Source organism: Scleropages formosus, chromosome 12 (assembly GCF_900964775.1).
Source record: "Scleropages formosus chromosome 12, fSclFor1.1, whole genome shotgun sequence".
In the NCBI taxonomy this organism is placed as follows: Eukaryota; Metazoa; Chordata; class Actinopteri; order Osteoglossiformes; family Osteoglossidae; genus Scleropages; species Scleropages formosus.
In genome coordinates this window covers 4,663,981-4,686,860 of record NC_041817.1, presented here as the reverse complement: position 1 = coordinate 4,686,860, position 22,880 = coordinate 4,663,981, and the positions used below count along the sequence as shown (strand labels likewise).

At 43.7% G+C, this 22,880-nt stretch overlaps 1 protein-coding gene across 3 annotated transcripts in view; it reads left to right on the top strand.

Annotated features, from left to right (window-relative positions):
• The window catches only part of ksr2 (kinase suppressor of ras 2), a 113,626-nt gene that overhangs the window by 23,184 nt on the left and 67,562 nt on the right, over positions 1–22,880 (top strand). For all 3 annotated transcript variants that reach the window (XM_018740516.2, XM_018740515.2, XM_018740514.2), the window contains exons 3-5: positions 13,083–13,233; positions 21,492–21,527; positions 21,857–22,361. In XM_018740516.2, coding sequence (XP_018596032.1) covers positions 13,083–13,233; positions 21,492–21,527; positions 21,857–22,361 — 692 coding nt within the window. The remainder of the gene's footprint in view (positions 1–13,082; positions 13,234–21,491; positions 21,528–21,856; positions 22,362–22,880) is intronic.

Here is a 22,880-nt window from a genome sequence, read left to right as displayed (position 1 = left end):
TTTCCGGAACAATTCAGGGTGCCTACCATTGCCAGAAAAGTTTGGAATTGTCATGTTTTCTTTATAAATGGCTTCTAAAATGTTTTCTGATCTCAATGTAAATCATAATAATGAATTGAGTCTTATTAAACAAATACATACATACAATAGTCACAAAATTGTTCCATGGTACATATTGGTTATATGTTCAAGGTCAAGAATGGAAGTGTGTGAATGTCTAGGAAAGAAGGTGCTGTACAGTAATTAGATTCACAAATTCTTGGCAGTGACATAACACTGGGGTGTCAGTTTGAGGTGTCCTTTCCATTGAAAGAATCCCACACAACCTTGGTCACCTGCTCTTCATGGTGGAGATGTGTTAGAGTGCAATATTTCCCGACAGAAAGAGATTTCAGAGGACCTCAGAAGAAGAGCTGCCGAAGCTCATAAGCTACAAAAGGATTCCCAAATCAGGCAGATTTTTGCTGTACACAAATTATGGTGACGCTGTTAATGGACCATTATACTACAAAGAACTAACAACAAATGTGTGTTGTCATTGCTGTGGAAAAGCTAGAGTTATGCAGTTTCAATATTTTCCCAAAAATTACAGACTTTGCTATATATTTTGTAAGACAATAACAGCTGGGAATGTAGTGGGTAGCGCTACTCCATTTGGACCCAAAGGCTGCAGGTTCAAATCCCAGCTCCTGTAGCTGTAGTACCCTTGAGCAAGGTACTTACCTTAAATTGCTCCAGTAAAATTACCCAGCTGTATAAATGGGTAAATAGTTGTAAGTTGAGAAAAGTGTCAGCTAAATGTAAAATGTCTGTTTGTAGCCTAGCTCAAGTGACCTGTGTTTCTACAGCAACAGATGTCAGCAAAAGCACCCAAAGAGAATAGCAGTGTTGAACGAATCATTGCGAATGAACACACTCCCATACTGTTTACAGCTCTGTGGGGTGTGTGAGTGCTGCTTAGAAGTGAGCAGTAACATGATGATGAATACTGCACTCACTTATGGCAGGAATCTGTCACCACTCAGCATGAAATAAGAGTTTCTGGACACAACGTCTTGGCTTCCCTTGCATTTTCATGCCTGAAGGTTTGCTTATGAGATAAGTTCAAAACAAAGCCCAGAATATCAGAACTGCAGTGAACACCTTTAAATCCAGATTTTTCTTGTCGTTTTGCTTTTTAATTCTCTTGTTGTTGTTTAGCATGGTGGTGCAGCAGGTGCCTCATGCTTCTGGCTCAGTCTGTGGTGCAGTTTGCATATTTGTCTCTTTGTCTTCTCTTGGATTTCCTCTAAGTACTGTACTCTGATTTCCTCACACAATCCGAAGGTGTGCTTTAGGTGAATTGCTATTGGTGATTTAGGGTTTGACTGTGTGTGTGCACTTGTGTGTGCGTGCTTGTCTCAAAACTTCTGGTGTAGATTCTAGAAGACTACAACCCTGCATTGGTCAAGAGGTTATTAGTAGTGAATGGATTCTGTTGATCTTTTTATGTTATTAATCTTAAAAATCCATTTTTTGTGTTGCCAATATTTTTTATTAATTGAATTAGGGTTGTAACTCATATCTTATTTGTTGTAAAGTGCTCTGAAAATCTCCTTTGAAATGTGTTATATAAAATGATGATGACAACAACATTATTATTACACTACCTAATGAGACAAATTTCATGCCATTACTTGTAACTCCTTTCTGCTGGGCTATTTGTGAAGGCTCATTTGTGATAAATAAACAATACATCAGATCACACAAACAAAATCGTTTGTAACAGCATTTCCTTTCAAGAGAATTCTGTGTGGTGTATCAAATTCAAATTTCAAATTCAATTTCAAATTCAAAACAGAGATGTCAGGCTTTGTCTTTTTAATTTCAACAATTTTTAGCACTTTCTTCAAAACTTTTTTTAGTTCAGGGCTCATTGTTTTTAAAAATGTCACAAGAGCTTTGAGATTTCTGAGAGATTCTTGAAAGTGGATGCATGGAGGAGAAGCCGCTTCATGCTTCAGGAAAGGAGCTGCTCACCACCTGTGGTTCTCAGTGTCGTAAATTTCTGTTCTTGTGAGGTATTTCTCAGTGTATGTTGACACATTGTAATGCAAAGTTCAGTTTACAAACATACTTGTTCAAGTGAATTCTCACAACTAATTGTTTGTAATTGTAGCATGCAGCACTCTGATTTGGCTGGGGCAAAGAAGGACACACACGATGCTTTTTTCCAAAGAGACTTACATTGTTAAGTTACTTACAGTTATTTGCCTATTTATACAGCTGTGTAATTTTACTAGAGCAGTTTAGGGTAAGTACCTTGTTTAAAGACACTATAGCTGGAGGGAGGAGTTGAACCTGTAGCCTTTGGGGCCGAAGAAAATAACTCTACCCACTATGCTACTAGCCACCTTGTTTTGGGTTGAGGAGCCCTTTCCCTCATGGACCTGCACCTCAAGCCAGTTCCTTCCAGCCACCTTGCACTCCTCAGCAAGCAGTCACCTCCTTATAATCCCTGTTAGCCCCACAATGGCTGAACACACACACACACACACACACACACACACACACATTTTCTGAACCACTAGTCCCATGCGGGGTCGCGGGGAACCGGAGCCTAACCCGACAACTGAGGGCATAAGGCCGGAGGGAGAGGGGACACACCCAGGGCGGGACACCAGTCTGTCGCAAGGCACCCCAAGCAGGATTCAAACCCCAGACCCACCAGAGAGCAGGACCCGGTCCAACCCCCTGCGCCACTGTGCCCCCGTGCCCCCATAACGGCTGAACAACTATTTTAAAATCTTCCCACAATTCCCATTATTCCAACTACAGTATTTACACTAAACATCTTTTTCTGCTTGAATGTGACGCTCTTTAGTAACGCGGGTCGTTGCATTATGCTGTGGAAGACTGTATTTTTATTTTTAGTAGTTTTCAGAGTAGTGTTTCAGTGTGGCGGGGTATGTAGTGGTGCAGCGGACTTGGCTGGGTTCTGCTACCTCATGGGTCTGGGGTTTGAGTACTGCTAGTGGTGCCCTGCGTCAAACTGGCGTCCTGTCTAGGGTGTGTCCTCTCCCCCTCCAGCCCTGTGCCCTGTGTTGCTGGGTTAGGCTCCGGTTTGCCGTGACCCTGCTTGGGATGAGTGGTTTCAGACAGTGTGTGAGTGATTTCACTGTGGCTTGAAGTTAATAAAATACTCGACTAAAGTCTTGCAGAGTATTTATTATAGCTATATGCAAGGTTTTTACAGAGCCTAGCTAAAAAAACTTAATAAAATGATAGGTCTTATATGAATAATTTTATGAATTTTGTCTTGGGGAAAATTGACTTTAGAATTACAATGAAAAGGAGTTGCAAATAGCCTGGTCCCAGTTGTGTTTGCAAATTTGAAGAGCCACTCTACCTATTACCCTCAATTAATTTCCCAGTTTTGGAAATCAAGTGCAGTATATTTTAAGGACTTCAGTTTTTTACATAATGGTGTTAAGGGTGTTCTGTTACTTAGTGAGTTACCTAGTGGGTTAAACTCATGTCGGCTAGTTTGCATAGTGGTACAGTATTAAAAACTCATTTTATGCTTGTAAAATTCAATTTAAAGAATATTAAACATCTTATTTTTAATTATTTATAAGCTACTGATGTTCTGTGGGTATAAAATGATTTTAAGGTCATATGAGATATGGTCACAAATAAAGACCTGTGTAATTCGGTATACTAGGAGGCGGTACAGCAGGGCCGCCTGTACATGTTTGTACATGTTTACAATGCATGGTTTACTCACTTATTATGAATTATTCGTCCAGCTGATGCTGTTGCTGAGAGAAATACATGTTACCAATGCACACATTTTAAATGTTGTATTATACAATGCTCATTAATATTGCTTAATGTTGAATTTAATTGCTGTATTGGTCATATGTTTTTTAAAATTTTTTTATGATATTGTGGACTGTTGTAATCAGGTACAACTGACCGGGGTTCTAAATCTTCTGGATGAGACCGCGTCATGTAGGAAACTGGTTCCAACGTTTCGCTTCCCATGTTGGAAGCATCTTCAGGGAGCTTCCACATCTTGCGAAGACTGGATCTGAACTGAAGTGTTCGACGAGGGTGGGTGTATTAATAGGCGGGATAAGTGCAATTTATAGGTGCAATCAAAGAAGTGTAGCAAATATCAATAGTACTTTAAATAAAAAAGATAAATGATGTTTCCGCATTAAGAATAACTGAGTTTTACCTTTTATTCTTTTTTGCTTGGTTTGTTTCCAGAGCAAAGCATATAGAGAACAAAAGACATTCTGGCCATTAGCAGTGTACATAGGCTAAACAATAGGGTGTAGGCAAAATTCATAGTTAAAGCACCGTGTGCTTAAATAGATATCACACACATATTCAGGTATACTCGAGTGCTAGCTAATTGATTCTGGATTCTGAATTAAATAAAAAAGTAGCTAAATAAAAAAAGGCAAATGTGTGTGACTGTTGGGGTAAAGTGTTATTCTCAAGTAAGATGGGACCCACATTGCAGCTGCTTCAGTTAGATCCGCTTTCTGTGAGATCATGTTTCATATTTACATTTATTCATTTAGCAGACGCTTTTCTCCAAAGCAACGTACATCTCAGAGGAATATAATTTGTGCATTGCTTCAGGAGAAAAAGAGACATAGTTGCAGACATGTAATTCTTAAGTAAACTTAGTTTGTTTCTTTCCACTTTATGCACTGATGTTCATCGTACAAGTAGGTGGACAAAACTCAGAACAGACCATTCCTGATCACCTTCCTACAATTTTTTTTAAAGGTATACAAACATTTACATACAATACAGGAGTAGTGACTGTGTAAAGACTTATCTGGGAATAATCATAAAGTTATGGTGCGTGAACATTTACACCATACATGAGCTTGAAAGATCATGGGCAAAGTGAGTCCGGAAAAGGTGAGTTTTCAGACCTTTCCTGAAATTTTAACATTTGACATTTTAACCCCCTGCTGTAATCATGTGTTTTTACAGTTCTTAAATGACAGATTTTGATTTTTTTAACAAAAAAAAATGTTCAAAAATAACAATACTGACACTGTATGATGAGCAAAGGGGGGGTGCGGTGGCACAGCAGGTTTGACCGGGTCCTGCTCTCTGGTGGGTCTGGGGTTTGAGTCCTGCTTCGGGTGCCTTGCAACAGACTGGTGTCCCGTCCTGGGTGTGTCCCCTCCCCCTCCAGCCTTGCGCCCTGCGTTGCCAGGTTAGGCTCCGGTTCGCTGTTACCCAGCTCAGGACAAGCAGTTTCAGACATTGTGTGTGTGTGTGTGTGTGTGTGTGTGTGTGTGTGTGTGTGTGTGTGTGTTTGTGTGTTTGTGTGTATGATGAGCACGGAGAGTGTGGGGACATGGAGACTTGGAGAGGTGAAGACTGAATAAAAATGAAACACAGGAACACATTAAAACTGAATCAAGATAAATGCACGAGACAAACATAAAATATCATAAAACATGAAACAGATTTACTCTTGGTTTCTGCCCTGGCAAATCTGGCACTGATTAAGAATCTGTAGTTCTGTAGCTAACCTTTCCTCCTACAGAACTGATGGTGATGCTGTTGGGTGATCGCCTCATTGGGACCAGGTGTATCAGGTCAGTCAGGTGATCTTGAGGGAGACCAGTGGTGCCTCCAGAGGTTCTAGCCCCTCTATGTCTACAGGATGGAGGGCACGCCCTAGGGGAAGGAGTGGGACAGTCAGGGTGTGTGTGATGGGATTTCTCAGTTAGGGCCAGGTTCAGAATGTCATGGGCAGACACCCAGGATTGCTCCTGCGAGCCATACCTTTCCCAGCCTACCCAGTAGAGTCAGTCAAGAAGGGTCTTGATGAAATGCAAGGGAACCATCTACACTGATGGCTGGAGGAGAGACAAATCACTGGTCCTGTAGAACTGATGGGAAATAAGCTTTGAGCATAGATATGGGGAACGTTGAGCAAATTCTCTAATGGGAAGGCATCTGCAAGTAATATGTTCAAGTTCAAGTTTATTGTCATAGGTACAAGTACCATGTACAAGTATCATGAAAGAAATACTGCACAAACAAAACAATGACAATGACAGTGAGTAGTGCAACAGCAATAGCAATAAACAATAGTAACAGTAATAACAATAATACCAGTTGATAGCCAGAGAACTCAGAACAAGAGAATGAGAATGAGAATGCTTAAGCGACAGTGTAATTTACCAATGTGCGTGGGAGGAGCAATCCAACTCTAGTTACTAAAGGTGGCACACTGGTTAGTGTTGTATACTTTTACAGCAGTGGGGTAAAAGCTGTTCCTGTACCTAGCAGTGCGGGTTCAAATAGACCTGAGCCACTTTGCAGATGGCAGAGAAGAGAAAAGTGCCCGTGCGGGGTGACTATGATCTTTCATGATGCGCATCGTCTTTCTGAGGCAGCGTGTGGTGCAGGTGTCCTGGACTGCTGTTAGCTGTGTGCTGATGATTCCCTGAGCTGTTTTGACCACCCTCTAGAGTTTTTCTGTCCTGTATGGAGCAGCTGCCACCCCAGGATGTAATACACCCTGTGAGGACAGACTCCACAGCACATCTGTAGAAGGTGGTGAGGACTGTAGTGGACATCCGGGCCTTCTTCAGACGCCTGAGGAAGTGGAGACGTTGATGGGCCTTTTTGATGGTTGATGCTGTGTGTTCAGTCCATGTGAGTTTGGCAGTGAGGGTGACCCCTAGGAATCTGAAGCTGTTGACCCTCTCTACAACGTCCCCTCCTATGTAGATGGGTGCATGAACCGTATCCTGTTTCCTGAAGCCAATCACCAGTTCCTTAGTTTTACTGATGTTGAGAGACAGGTTGGTGTCCTGGCACCACTCTCCCAGGAGCCTCACCTCCTCTCTGTAGGCTGTCTCATCGTTGTTGGTGATCAGACTCACAATGGTGGTATCGTCAGCAAACTTCATGATGGTGTTGGAGCTGTAACTGGCCACACAGTCATATGGGAACAAGTAGTACACCACTGGGCTCAGGACGCTTCCCTGTGGAGTGCCAGTGTTGAGAATCAGTGGGGAGGAGGTATTACTGCCAATCCACACACACTGGGGTCTGTTGGTGAGGAAAACCAGGATCCAATTGCACAATGTGGCACTCAGTCTCAACTCTAGTAGTTTGTGGACCAGCTTGGTTGGGATGACAGTGTTAAATGCTGAGCTATAGTCCACAAATAATAGCCTTGCATAGCAGTTTTTATTATCCAGGTGAGACAGAATGGTGTGAAATGTGTGTGATATTGTGTCTTCAGTGGATCTGTTGTGATGACAGGCAAACTGCAGTGGGTCCAAAGTGTCTGGGATGGTGTCCTTAATATGTCCCAGCACCAGCCTCTCAAAGCATTTCATTGCAATGGGGGTCAGTGCCACTGGGTGATAGTCATTAAGGCGGCTCACTTTGTTTTTTTTAGGAATGGGGATAATGGTGGTGTTTTTGAAACAGATGGGTACGGTTGAGCTTTTTAAGGAGGTGTTAAATACGTATGTCCATGAACACAGCAGCCAGTTGTTCGCTGGATGTTTTTAAAACTCGCCCTGAAATTCCATCCGGACCAGCAGCTTTGCGGATATTGACACGGCTAAAGGTTTTTCTCACTTGTGCTACAGAGATGGTGAGACTGGCGTTATCATGCAGCGCTGTGGGGATCCGCACCAGGAGGTTTTGAACTCAAAGTGGCCATAAAACGCGTTCAGTTTTTCAGGGAGAGGAGGAGTGGCACCTGTCAATGTCCGCGTCTGTGGTTTATAATCTGTTAATGTTTGGATTCCCTGTCACAGCCTACGTGCATCTTGAGTGCAGTTAAACTCTGATTCCACCTTCCTGCTGTATTCCCGTTTCGCGCTGGCGATACCTTTGCAAAGCTCGTACTTGCTCTTCTTGTACGTGTCCATGTCTCTGGACTGAAATGTGCAAGTTCGCGTGCGGATCTTATTTCAGATTTCGGCGGTTATCCACGGTTTTTGGTTGGGGAATGAGAGGACTGTTTTATGTGGTATGCAGACATTTACACAGTACCCGATGAAGTCTGTGACCACTGTGGCATACTTGTCCAGATTGGAGGATGAGTTTCTGAACATGTCCTAGTCCACGGAGTCAAAGCAGTTCTGGAGCCTTTCCTCCGCTTCCGGTGTCCAGCGCTGTACAGTGCGCGTCACAGGTTCCTCTCACTTCAGTTTCTGCTTGTAGACCGGGAGCAGTAGAATCGAAGCGTGATCTGACTGCCCGAGGTGTGGACGCAGCAGGGAGCGATGCGCACCTTTGTGTGAAGTGTAGCAGTGGTCAAGGGTGTTTGAGCCTCTCGTGGGGCAGGAGTTGTGCTGACGGTACTTTAGGTACACATTCCTGAAGTCAGCTTGGTTAAAGTCTCCAGAGATAATGAACAGTCCATCTGGGTGCTTGTTCTCGTACTTAGTGACGATGTGGTACAGTTCGTTCAGAGCGCTGTGTGTGTTCCCTTGGGGTGGGATGTAAACTGCGGCCATGAGCACAGCCGAGAACTCCCTGAGCAGGTAGAACGGTCGGCATTTGATCAGAAGGTATTCAAGGTCTGGAGTGCAGTTCTGTGCAATCACTTCCACATTCGTACACCAAGCGTTGTTATCAAGAAAGCATATGGCCCCTCCTTTCCTTTTCCCCAATGAATCAGTCCGATCTGCACGGTAGATTGAGAAGCCCTCGGGCTGGACCTCATGGTCTGGTGTGCTGGCGGTGAGTCACGTCTCCATGAAGCAGAAAACACAGCAGTTCCGTAAGTCTCTTCAGAATTTAAGTCGCCCTCTGAGATCATCCAGTTTGTTGTCCAGAGACTGAACGTTGGACAGGAAAATGCTGGGCATCGGAGGTCGTAGCCCGTGGCGTTTCGCTCTCACCTGTATGCCGGCCCTGCGGCTCCATTTCCGAGCTCGCGTCTTCTGAGTGGTCGCAGGTGGGTCGCGGTCATGATGCTGTTCACAGCAGAGTGATGATAGCGAGTTCAACTCTCTAATGCTAAGAATTGCATCTAATCGCACTTTTTCAAACATTTGCAGAAGTGTTTGGCAGTCATAAGTAATTAGAGAGTAAACTGGCTGGAGGGATAGTGACACAAACAAAATAATATACACTAAACTAACAAGTCTGCGAGGAGAAGCAATCAACATGTCGCCTCGCACCAGTGCCATGTTTTCTAGTGATATACAGTAAGACGGTTTATATAAGATGGTCTGAGTCCTACCTATTTGACAAATCCTATCAAGTGGTCTAGTGGGGCTTCTGTTCTTCTCCTCTGTCCTTCTCAACTGATGTCGCACAGGGCTCGGTACTGGGCTCACTGCTCTTCTCAATCTACGCCCCTCCCTCGGCCCTGTCATTGCCTCCCATGGATTCAAGTACCACTGCTATGCTGATGAATAGAATAGAATAGAATATACTTTATTATCCCATTTCTGGGAAATTTGTCTTGGACAACCATGACACAGCCAGTGCACAACATTGGACTCACATAAAACAATACATACCATAACATACAATAAATAATGATACCCAGCTCTTCCTCTCCTTTCCACCTGGAGCATCAGACATTTCCGCGCTCATCGCTGCCTGCCTGTTGGACATCTCTGCATGGATGTCTGATCACCACCTACAACTCAATTGCTCCAAAACAGAGATCCTACACCTCCCAGCTAGCCTGTCTTCCTGTCATGATCTCTCGATCAAACTGGACAACTCAACTGCCTACCTCCTCGGCTAAGAGCCTAGGAGTGATGATTGACTCAAATCTGTCTTTGTCTCAGCATATTGAAGCCACAACCTGGACCTGCAGACATATCCTGTATAACATCCACAGGATCCGTCCTTACCTCACAACAGACTCTGTGCAACTACTTGTCCAGGCGATGGTGACATCCAGTCTGGACTACTGCAACTCTCTCTCCTCTGGCCTTCCTGCTTCTGCCATCAGACTTCTACATCTGATACAGAACAGTGCTGCCAAAGTTTTGTTTGACTTGCCAAAGCGTTTGCATGTATCTCCTCTACTCTTTTCCCTGCACTGGCTTCCCATAGCTGCCCGGATCAAATTTAAGACCCTGATTATAAATGTATCAATAGAACTGCTTCCAGCTATCTACAGGACTTGATCATTTGCTACACCCCAACCAGACTGTTACACTCTTCTACATCTGCCTGCTTGGTGGTCCCACGCAGGAAAGGTAAAGAACAGAGGTTCTTGGTTCTTGCTCCGTTGTGGTGGAACGACCTCCCCCCTCTTGCACAGAACTGCTGAATTTCCACATTTAAAAAGGGTTAGAAAACTCATCACTTCCGGACTCACTTCGCCCATGATCTCTTAAGTTCATATAAGGTATAAATGTCCATACCCGTAAGGTGTAATTGTTCATGATCATGCTCGGATCAGTCCTTTATAGAGCCGCTCCTGCAATGTAACGTAAATTTTTATATGTATCTGAAAAAAAAACTTACTTGGAAGGTGATTAGGAATTGATGATATTCTGGTAAAGTTTTATGCAACTACTTGTGTGATGAACGTCGGTACATATGGTGAAGGAAACAAAACTAACTGTACTTAGGAATCACGCCTCTGCAGCTATGCCTCTTTCTCCTAAGGTTATGCACAAATTGTATTTTCTATGAGACGTTGCTTTGAAGAAATTAAAGAAAAGCATCTGCTGAATGAATAAATGAAAATGTAAATGTAATGTGATAGAGTTTATCCTTTTCACTATCTTAAAAGGTCACATATCTGGAAATTAACTTCTTGTAGACTTTAGACACCTCACTAGACTTGGTGGTCCATGGGAGAGAGGGAGCTGGCACCCTAAAACACAGTGGAAAGGTGTTAGGTTGGTGGATGAGTGGGTTATTGAATTCGGGGCACAATAGATGTGAGGGTAACACCTGATATCCAGATTTAGTGTCTTCACTTGACTGTTGGATTGCAGATGATATCCTGATGTCACACTGACCAACAGCCCAAGAGGGGAGCAAAACACCTTTGACACTCTGGGTATAAACTGGGGACCTCTATCAGACACAATGTCCTCAGGGATTGACGTACATCCAGAAGACTTGCTGAAGCAGTATCTCAGCTATTTCCATAGCTGTGGGCAGCTTCTTCAGAAGTACCAAGCAGCAGACCTTTGAGAACTGGTCAATCACCTCAAGGATAGTGGTGTTTCCCTGAGAGCTAGGTAAACCTGTGAAAAAGTCAATGGCTGTATGGCACTATAGCTGAATGGGAAGTGGCAGCGGCAACAGTCTTGTTGGCAACTGGCAAGGACCTTGACTTAAAGACATATAGAAGGGCAAAGTCCTTGACATCATGCGTCATGGTGGGCCACCAAAACCTCTGATACCAGCCAGGGGAGTCTTACTTGACCTCGGGTGCCCTGTGCTAGGGGAGTCAAGCGCCCATTGGAGTAGTTGAGAGTGGACAGTAGAGGGTGCCTATTCATTATTCAGTAGTTGCTTAACTGTTTCTGGCTCCTGAGCTTGGGCTGTTCACATGTCATCTAGGAGGGCCCACCTAACTGGGGCTACAAAGTATGTGGTAAGGGGTATGGTGTGTCTGAAAGAGATGCCCCCTTGAGGGGGCATCAGCATTTCAAGTAATTGGAGCTACGGTGAAGTGGCAACTTATGGAAGGAGAATTGTAGAAAATTTGGACTGAAGATCTTGGGGAGCATGAAGACTTGGGCCTTAAGAACTGTGACACTTGGAGAACACAGGGGGACAAGGATCTGGAGAGGTGGGACTGGTGAACTGAGGAGAGTGTGGGTACATGGAGACTTGGAGATGTGAAGACTGAAGAAAATGGAAGATGAAACACATGAGCACACGAGCTGGATCAAGAAACAGGAGATAAGCACACAGGATCACAAGACACAGAGCAGTTTTACACTCTTTTTCCACTGGCAAGGCTGGTGCAGATCAAAAATCGACAGTTCTGCAGCTGGCCTTTCTCTTTGGAACCAGGTGTGCAGGGTTCAGATAGGTGAACCTCTGCTGGTCACTTGGAGTTTTACTTATAGGGTTGTGACAACTATGCTGTTAGAGGTGCTGTGTGCATTACTAACAAATGTTTCACTTAAGGGGGGGCGTGGTGGTATAGTGGGTTGGACCGGGTCCTGCTCTCCAGTGGGTCTGGGGTTCAAGTCCTGCTTGGGGTGCCTTGCGACAGACTGGCGTCCTGTCCTGGGTGTGTCCCCTCCCCCTCCGGCCTTATGCCCTGTGTTGCCGGGTAGGCTCCGGTTCCCCGCGACCCCATATGGGACAAGCGGTTCAGAAAATGTGTGTGTGTGTGTGTGTGTTTCACTTAATATTATCCTCATTTTATTGCGAGATGAAGGTGTTATTTACATTAGTGTAAATGTAGTGTAAGGGTGTTCATCTCATTAAAGCTCTTTACATGATTGTGGCACTTAATTGCCCCAGTAAAAACAGTCACCTGTATAAATGGCTAAATCATTTAACTAACATAGTGCACAAACCTAACTCTGTATGTTAGATTGGACCAGTGTCAGATAAATAATGGTTACTGCTACCTAGCAGAAAATTGTATTTTGTATTTATTACTGTAATTGACAGTATCTAACTTTTTGGCAAAGCAGATTGAAATGATGAAGAAAAGTATTAAAACTGTAGATTCATGTTCTTACCAGTGGGTAGTTGTTCACAGCAATAAAAACTGTCATTTGAAGCCAGGTGCTGTAACTTCATGTTTTTTATTTTTATGGAAGTAGCTTTCTGGATGTGTTTTTTGGAGTATTTTTAAGTAATAGTACTTTTATTTAGGTCTTGTTTTTTGCTTCTCTACCAACCTCTGGTGAGATGATTATAATATTTTAGAGGACAATTTTAGTTTGCAGTCATCTTTAATAAAAATCATAGTAAATGATGCACCCCCAATACAGTGACAATGTGTAGTTTTGACACTATTTTGGCTTGATTACATGCTGTAGTTGTAGTCCATGATTATGGGGAATATTTGATTTGAACCTGGTTTGAACCTTCTTCTTAGTCACTCACCTGTCATTTGCATTCTGCCCTTCTTCCAGGAGATCGAACCAGGTCAGCTGACCCTGGAGGGGCTGCTAGAGATGAGTGATGAGCAGGTTTGTGAGACAATGCAGAAACTGGGTGCCAATGCGGAGGAGAGCGCTCGCCTCAACGCCTCTCTGTGCTGCCTGCGGAGCGTCCACCAATCAGGTGAGAACAGTCAGCTGACTATTGATTCATTTTCATAGACATTATAGGATTTATTTCATACCTCCCTCTGTGTGAAATAAATACAGTTTTAAAATGCATCCGATTAACACCCAGAAATCCTGGAGGGGGACTACATTCAGTATTCTAAGAGCAACTCCACAAACTGATACTCTAATGATTTGTAATTGAAAAAATATGTTACAGGCCAGGGTTTTAGAAACTTGCTCACCTTCTTATAACCTTATGGAGCCCATGTGTTAAATACTGAGTTTATGGTTCACAGCCCACACACAGTTCGCGCTTGCTGTGCGAATGCACCATCATGAATTGTAATTATTTTCAAGTGGAAAGGTGGATTCGCCACATTTGAAGGTGACATGCAAAAGAGTAAGCACTCTACATTGATTTTATGCACTTGAAATATGTTGGCTTTGATGTTTATTTTTGCCAGTAACTCAAAAATAGTCCATCATGCAGACACTTTAGGTGTTCGCTCCAACTGTTTGTAACCTTTTCAAACTAGTGTCTCTCTGTGAAGCGTTGCCTCTGGGTACTTCATTTCAGTGACAGAATAAAGCATCTTATGGAGATAAAAAAGATGTGTCTTTGAATACCATTCTTAAGAATAAACTGATCCATCAGAAGCAAAATATTAAATTACAGTTTTTAATAAACAGGGGAAACTGAAGTGATTTGCTGCCATCAATCCATTTAGTGTAGTGGAAGGAAATTTATGAATTTCATAACTTGTAGCCTGTATGTGTATATATAATAATAAGTGTTTATAGTTTTTAATTTTTTTTATTTGTTTTTTGAATTCCTGTTTTGTTGCGAACAGAACAGTGGGTCAAGCGTAAACTAAAAATCGCTGCAATATGTTACTGTACAGTAGGGGGCGCATAAATCTATAATTATGTTGCCATGGTCATAATAACCAAAAAAATTTGTTTTTCCCCGTCTCAGTTGTTTCGCGGACATGTAACTCATTGTTCGTGACAAAACAAGGAGAACGTAAAATCCTGCACACGTATATTTCAAGTATTTTTAAAAGTAACGCGCCTACTTCTTCGAAAAGATAAAAAAAGAAAAAAACGGAATAATCTGCGTACTTACACACACACACACACACACACACACACACACATTTTCTGAACCACTTGTCCCATACGGGGTCGCGGGGAACCGGAGCCTACCCGGCAACTCAGGGCAAAGGCCGGAGGCGGAGGGGACACACCCAGGACGGGACGCCAGTCCGCCGCAAGGCACCCCAAGCGGGACTTGAACCCCAGACCCACCCAAGAGGAGGACCCGGTCCAACCCACTGCGCCACCACGCGCTCCTCTGCGTACTTGCATACTGGTAAAATTAAAAGTGCTTTAACATTGATGGTAAAATATTTCCGTCACTTATTGTTTTGCCATAACTTTTGGTTTTGGATTTTTCAAGAAGTCATTTATTCCATCTCAGCGTCCTGTCGCCCGGACCGTTTGTGCTTGAAATAACCACAAGGTGGCAGTAGAGTAACGTAAAATGGAGCGCGAACGTTTCAATGGGAACAGGTGGTCTTTTGTGTTCTTTGCACGTATTAATCGTGTTATTTTTAATCTGCCCATGTGCTATGTCGTATGAAAGAAAAATGAAAATGCCCAGAAAATTTATTAAATTGATTTGTTCCGCAAATGAATTCCATAGATATATTTTCATGTACTTGCCATGTTCTTTCTGCTCAGTTGTTAAAGGCATCTGACAGAACGCTATCCAAAATATTGAAAGCATTTTAGGTTATTGTATAAATGAGCTCATTAGGTAATTCCCAGTCACTCCGCATTTTATTGCTCTTGTATCATAGGCTTTCTCTCAACAAAAATAAAAAATGTAGTATTTTTCCTCTTTGCCATTCTGTGATTTCCAGAGAACCTCCAGACAACTAGGAGAGGGCAGCAGAACCCCGTCAATGACTGAATAGTAAAAGGAAAAAAATACTACACAAACTTTTGAGCCTTAAATGAAATAGAATCAATATTTGAAAAGCTACAGATACAGAATTTAGCGGTTAAATGATATTGAACAAATTGGTATCCATTAACGTAACAATTTTTGAACATCTGAAATGGAACATTACTGCACTTTCCCTTCCTTTGTTTTTTATTTAATAGCTATGTTGGTGCAACCAATAATGGCATAAATGCTGGATATTTTAAGTAATTTGAAACTGATTTACTGCCACAGATTCCTCAGGCACAGGGCAGTGGGATTTGCCAGCAGTGATTTCTACTCATGAAGACCGCTTTCCTGTGGTTGAAAGCTAAGCTGCTGACTTTGTTTGACAGCTTCATTACAGAGGTGTTGTACACATGTCTCTCCAGGGTGGGGCTCTCGGGGAGGATCCAAGCGGGCCATCTGTTTGATCGGGGCCGCACTCAGGGTTCAAGGCACCTCTTTGGCTCTGGACGAGCTCCTGTGGCCTGCCTCTTTGGGGCTCATTCTGCAACTGCCTGCATCCCCTTTGGTGCCCTTGGGGAGGTGATGCTGAACCAAGGTGCTTGATCGTGGCCTGTCACTCAGCTGTGTGAAGAAGGCCAGTCAGATGACCGATCTTGACAACAAATCAACCAGCCAGACGACTGATCTTGACAATAAAATCCCTCATTTTGTCCGCATCTGCGGCCATCTCCGAGAAACCTGGCGGCCATTGCCAAGGTTCATGCTCCTGAATTTTAAGTGCTGTCTGTTTGCACTGAAAGACAAATGATTCTGTCGAGAAGTCTGTTTTTGAATGCGAAAATAAAAAGGCGATCGAATGTGAATGCAATTATTATTGTCATTCGTACATAATTAGTTATGTAATTAGCTGCATCTGTCATTTTCTACCATCGTCCCTTGGTTTAGAATGAAGAAATGAAGAATTGTATTGTTATTCATGTGAACACCCACTCACAACATTAGCACACATGTGGTGGAACTATGAAACTAAAATGCTAGTGTTTATACTTCAGAACACTTTTTTGTGCCATGATGTAGAGCTTCAAGCAGTACGTCGCCAGCACATCTATGGTAGTCAGTTCTCGCTGTATGTGAAGTAAGCAGGTTGCACCTTCGGCTTTACACTGTGGTTTTAGGAAGCCATTCAAGATCCTTCAAGATCTCTTCACGAACTCTCTGATAGGTGCCGCTCAAATGCTAGGGCATCGTGAAGAAGGTAAAGAGTTAGGCAAGAGGAAAGGGGGTGTCCTAATTTGAAGGGGGTGGGGAGGGAAATGGAGGAGCAGAGCAGGGTAATTGCATGTGAGGCTCTGTTCAGGTGGCTGGAATCCTCTTGTTGCTTTGAAGCAGCCTGGAGGGGATCACTGCAGGAAGCCGCAGACATGTTGCTAGGCGCATGTTGCTCAGATGCCTGGCAGTGGCCATGTGGGGGTTGGAGGAAGCAACATGTCCGACAGTGTAGTGGGAGAACATACACTGGATGGTCGGGCCGACTGCTATCCGTAAACTTTCTTTCAAGTAGCAGTTTTTAAAAATTGATGGATGGATGGATGAATGAGTAGATAGATAGTTGGGTTAACATAGTCTGGTCCTTTTTTATCGTGTTCTCAACCTACCAACATGGATGCAAGCTCTCCTAGGATGGTGTACAATATAAAGAAAGGGTTAGAGCTGTTAGAAATGACCAATTTCATCTTAAAATGATACAATTTCATTCAAAAAGGAACAGTGACTGTAATTGTTGCCTCTGTTGCTAACTGGTTATAGATGTGATCTGTGCACCCCGCCATCTGTCATATTTGTGTTGTTGTGGTCCTGGGCAATGGTGTAAACAAGCAAGCATTCGTGGCACATTTTAGCAAAACAAACCTCCACCGATTCCTGCCTCCAAGAATTTGTGATCCTGGAAAAAAATACTTGAAATGGAAAAAGATTTGAAAACGTGTGCAAAGCGGTGGGCCCCAATTTCATGGGGGAAGACTAAAATACAAGCCTGTCTGTAAGATCATTGGTACTGCATGCTCTAACCAGCCTCTCTTTACCGTCGCTTGCCCCATTAATGTTAGGCATCTCGATTGGGTCTCTCACCCATGATCTGAAACTGCAATGGCTCCACTTATACCTCCATCAGCTGAGCAGCATTGAGGCTCAGAGAATCGCACCCCATCTTCATGGTTGTTAATGGGGAAACATGCCTACAGCAAAATTGAACAAATTCCTGTCAAAGTGCAGTGTGACAAAGGCGGTGCGTGCTTAGGGCTTTTGAGGGTTTGCAGGAGCAATTCCTCAACTAATGCTCTTTTTTCCTGTAAAACAACAATTTCCTCTCCCCATCCATACGTTATCACCCCCAGGCATTCAGACTAATGTTTATGTACTAAACTTCAGGACCTCAGAAAAGGGCCTCTTTCCATAGTCCACAGCAAGACAATTTTGGATTTTGCGGAAGGCCTGATGCACTAACAAGAGCACTAGATGGATTATGATGAAAATGGTATGTCTGTGCAGAACCTTTGATGTTGCTATACTTGAAGAGTTATTATTTGCTGTAGAAAACAATGTAGAGTTTAGAAGTTTAATGACCTTTTAATCTAACAAGCCTGCTGCACACAGCTGGCTCACACAGCTTTCTTGTTTTGTTCCATATGGGATTTTACACAGAATTTCAGTGTAGTAACAAGTCCAAATTAGCTCCTAGTCATTTTTCTTTGCAAATCAGGAACAATAGGCTCACTTTTGCCATAATTCTTCCAGTTATGTTGCCACTAAGAGCCTTTTTTTAAAGTGTAAGAAGTGAATTGTAGATTGATGAGAATAGTTGGTGTCCTTTTCCATAAATCACACAGTGAATAAACAACCATAAATCTTTTTTGACTGCTGCATTGTTGTGCTGGAGCAGAAGTGCGCACTAAGCGATGAGGACCGGCAGCCCATAGCACAATGGCCGCTTCAGTCGTCTGACAGGTGCCCTTGCGCCTGCGCACATGGGAGTCTCTGTAGGGATTTGTGGGGCTCAGGAAGTGGCTTCAACATAGGGCACATGTACAAACACGTTAAATAGAGGGTTAATACTTATATTAATAGTTTATAAAGAGAACTTAATTGGTGCTTGCTCACATATCATGAGGGAGTGGAGTGGGTTTGGCCCATGAGCGCTGTGTGGTGGGTTAGGGGTTCAAACCCTGCTTGGTGTGCCTTGAGGCAGATTGGTGTCCTGTCAAGGGTGTGTCCCCTCTCCTTTTGGCCTTGCACACTGTGCTGCCGGGATAGACTCTGGCTCATCGGGACAAGCGGTTCTTGACATTGGTTGGTTGCATGTACTAATGTACAAAACTCTTCAGCTTGTGATATGATGTCATTTTGTATAATGGGGAATTTTTTAATGTTTCAGAAAATTTGTTCATTCCATAAAGTCAGGAAAATATTTTCAGTTTTAAATTTAAAGTAGCAACACTGGGAATTTTTTAAGCAAAGTTGACTTTGATGGTTTTTGGGAAGGATAAAGAATGATAAAACACACACAGGGTGTGTCAATTCATTGGCCTCTTTGCACACCGAAACATGTAAACAAAAAAGCATGAAATTTTACTTGTGAATTAATATTAAATAAAATTGTATTTGTATACCTGTAGCTGGTCTGAGTGAGTACATAAATATAGCACTTTTCATAGATATTGTTCCTGATCAAAGTTGATCCTCAGCTTTCAGTTCCTGGACTCACTTTGTGACTGAGTTCTCTGAGCATCGACATGAGACCATTAGCACACGTTGTGTGGGGACTTTGTACACTTTGCCAAATAAAATCCTGCAAAACTTTCACCCCGAGAGGATGCAGTTCCGTAGCGCTAATTAAGAGCCCTCTGCTGGAGCGCCATCGATCTGGAGCCCTTGGACCGGTAGGGTACTGTGGGGCTCCTCCGCCATCTCTCTGCTCCGGCCAGAGGTGGCCCACTTGACTCTGTGTGCCACCTGTTTGTCGTATTGGCGAGGGGTCTATAAGAGGGTCAAGTGGGCTCTTATGCAAGAGCCCCCAACTAAGAACCCCTTGCACCACTCCCTCCCTCCCCTTCAGAATCTCTAATTTAACCCCCTGCCTCCTCACCCTCAGTTTCCAACACGTACCTCCACCGTTGGCAATAAATTAACGGAGACGGTGGGATGTGATATGGGGGTGCATTGAACTCAGAGGGAGGGCTTTGGGGCAAAGCACTTCAGCGATGGCATCATCCGGCGCGGTTCAACCAGTAACCCCCCATGGAGACATGCTTGAGGAGAGGCGTCCTGTGGAGAGGGGTCCTTGTGCGTCGGCCGGTGACTCATGACTGGCGTCATGTTGTCGGAGTAAGCATGACCTGCTGCCTGGAGCCTAGCAGCCGTTCAGCAGTGCAGTGCGGACACATAATCACTCACAGGCCAAGTCAAAAAGAAATTACTAAAAATGATTTGTGCCTGCATGATGGGAAAGGGCTGTGATGCTGTGGGTGGTGGCCCAAATTTTATCTCAGAGCATCTTGGGTTGGAACATAGATGTTTAGCTTTGATCCTTAACACTTTACTCCTGAACAAGGTAATTCACACTGTTTTCTCCTCAGGAAACTTACATTTAATACCTTCAGTTTTGAGTTTAGTTTAGGTGAAAGGCATATTGCTTTAAGCCCTTCTAAATGGGACTGGTGGGGGGTGCTGTGGTGCAGCAGGTTTGGCCAGGGCCTGCTCTCCAGTTGGTTTAGGGTTTGAGTCCCGCTTGGGGTGCCTTGCGATGAATTGGTGTCCCGTCCTGGCTGCATCCCCTCCCCCTCCAGCCCCATGCTCTGTGCTACTAGACTCCGGCTCACTGCAACCCCACCTGGGATGAGTGGCTTCAGCCAGTGTGTTTGTGTGTGTGTAAATAGGACTGTAATTATTAAAAAAAGAATTTTTATTAATTGCATCTGTAACCTGCACGGGTTTTCAGATGCACGTCTTGTTTACATCTGCTAGACATTTTTGTTTGCTGTTTATGTTTAGCCAAGCCTTTAAACTGAACATTCTTTTCTGTGATTCGCTCAATCTATAGTACTGGACATAGAAGGAAAAGCAGGTTTGATCTAACATCAGTTTTATGTATAAACATCAGATTCATGCTTTAAGAGTAGACATAGGCATGTGAAGGATTCTGCTGTTGTAGCCTTAAGAGTGATGCTCAAAAAAGCTTCTTCATTCAGACAAGGCAGCATACTTGAGTAAAACTTCCATGGATAAAAAATTATTTTTTTTACATAAAAGCCTCCTAAGCAACTGAATGCTCTCGTCTGATTTAGTGTATGCAACCAAATGTGGCAGAAAACTAAAGGAATTCTAATTTCCACATGTACCTCTGGCTGTGATTGATGACTTGTGTCAAAAATCAGAACGCCATGGTAGCTTAGTGTAGACTCCACGCTAATGTTGAGTGCTTCTGTGCAACCGCTGCCATTAAAATTGCCGGGGTGACGAACATCCATCCGCGGGGCTGTGGTCACGGTTTTCCTGTACAAGTGCAACAACTATAGGAAAAGCTCTAGGGTCTGGAGGCATGAGGCATTCCATTCTGTTTCACTAGTGAAGTGGCTGAGTATGAAAAAAATGAATCACACTCTTAGGGTTCTCAGATAGCAGTTTATCTGTTCAGGTTACCAATGTATTTTGCATAATCTGGGTTTAAAAATGCACAAAAAACACCAAAAACATCCAAAGCAGGAAAGATAAAAACACCCAATGCAAAAATATACAGTAAGCAGTGGAGACCACAGTAACATACGGCAACAGGAACAAGCGATTAATTATTAAAACTCTGGCAGCTGTCTTCCAAATGTCTCATTTTCACTCTAACCAGTGAGTCCGCTCCTTAAAGACTTCAACTGTTTCTGAACCACCTTAGTAAGGCCTTCACATTAATCCTTGGCTGTGTCTGTTTGTAAAATGATCTCTCAAGAACTGAACGTCAGTGGAAGTCTCTTTGTACCAAAGTGAATGTTGCCCCAATTAGGTGGCATGTTGAGAGTCTGCAGTGTGGCTAAAGAAATGTATCCATATGGTCTTATTAATGTGAGCTCTTCCAGTTTCTGTTTTCTCTCTCTGAGAGTCTGCAAATTTGAAGTCATTGAATTTCAGATTTGTATCGTTTGGTCTTCTGTGAATACTGTGCTGTATTTCCTCTAGTAAAGCTCTAATATGCAACTGTGTTCAACATCTTAAGGCTATTATAACTCCCTCTGCCAAGACAATAAATCTGTCGTTTGCTTTTGTTTTTCGAGAACAACTTGAAGACGACAAGTTGCACGATAATGGAGGTGATGTATTTTTCATGTTCTTGGACACAAACCTGTCCCTCATGTGTCTAATCCTTTCCTTTGAGTGAACACATCTTAACCCCCCATTATTGGTTCATTATTTGTTGGTTTGGTGTTGCATTTCAGCTCAGCTGTCACTCTGTGTAGTCTGCTCGTGGTGGTGCTGTGTTGCATGCTGGGATTTATGGGATTGTGTGACTTTGCAAAACAGAGTCACGCTGTTCCTGGACCCTCTAACCTGCTCATTTTAGATATATGAGATGTATGTCGCTTTGGAGAAAACTGTCTGCTAAATGAATAAATGTAAATGTGAATGTATATGCCTCTAGAAAGCAGCCAGGCCAAGCAGGACTGGGCGATCCAGTGGCCTGCCTCGGAGTCAGGGAAGGACAACACTCCTGTGTGTCAGCCAGAGCCCAGCCAGTGGATCCGCTTCCAGCTCACCCAGAGCCCCAAGGTCCAGTCCAAATACAACCAGCCCACGTGCCACAGCCCCCAGGTCCTCACGCCCTGCTATGGTCACACGGACCGGCTCACGGTGGAAGGCCATGTGGGATTCTTCTCCACCACAGACGCTGGCCACCGCTCCCTGCCCCCTTCTCCCCGCCAAAGGCACTTCGCCCACACGCCTCCCAGGACACCGCTAGTGGTCCAAACCATGACGCCACCTGCCACCCCTCCGGCCCGTCGACGAAACAAGGGCAAGACTCCCGGCACACCCCCACCCTCGTCCCGCAAGCTCATCCACCTGCTGCCCGGCTTCACAGCCCTGCACCGCAGCAAGTCCCACGAGTTCCAGCTGGGCAACCGCATCGACGATGCCCAGACACCCAAGTGAGTCAACCCGTTACAAAGATGCTTCTCATCTCTGTAAAAGAGTAAAAAAGTAGCTTAATATTATGTTTCTTTGGAAAAATATATATTTTTTATAGAAATTTACATATTTGACTTCCAATGAACTCTATGTAGTGTTATCAGCCCACACACCTTATTCATCGTGGTGACTTACACTGCTAGATACAGTACTTACAGTGGGTCACTCATCCATACATCAGTGGAGTACACTCTCTCTGTCACTCAAATACCATGGGTGAACATGAACAGCAGGTTTTTGGACAGTGGGAGGAAACCCACACAGACACGGGGAGAACATACGAACTTCAAAGAGACTGAGTGGGGATTGAACACACATCCTCTCCCACCACCCAGGTGTTGTGAGACAGCAGCACTACTCACTGTGCTACCCTGTATAGATAAGATTTAAGACATTGCCTTTTCTTTCTGCATTGTGGGATGGATGAGTCAGTCTTACTTGTATAGTAAGCTGATCATACACACAATGTCCACAACTAC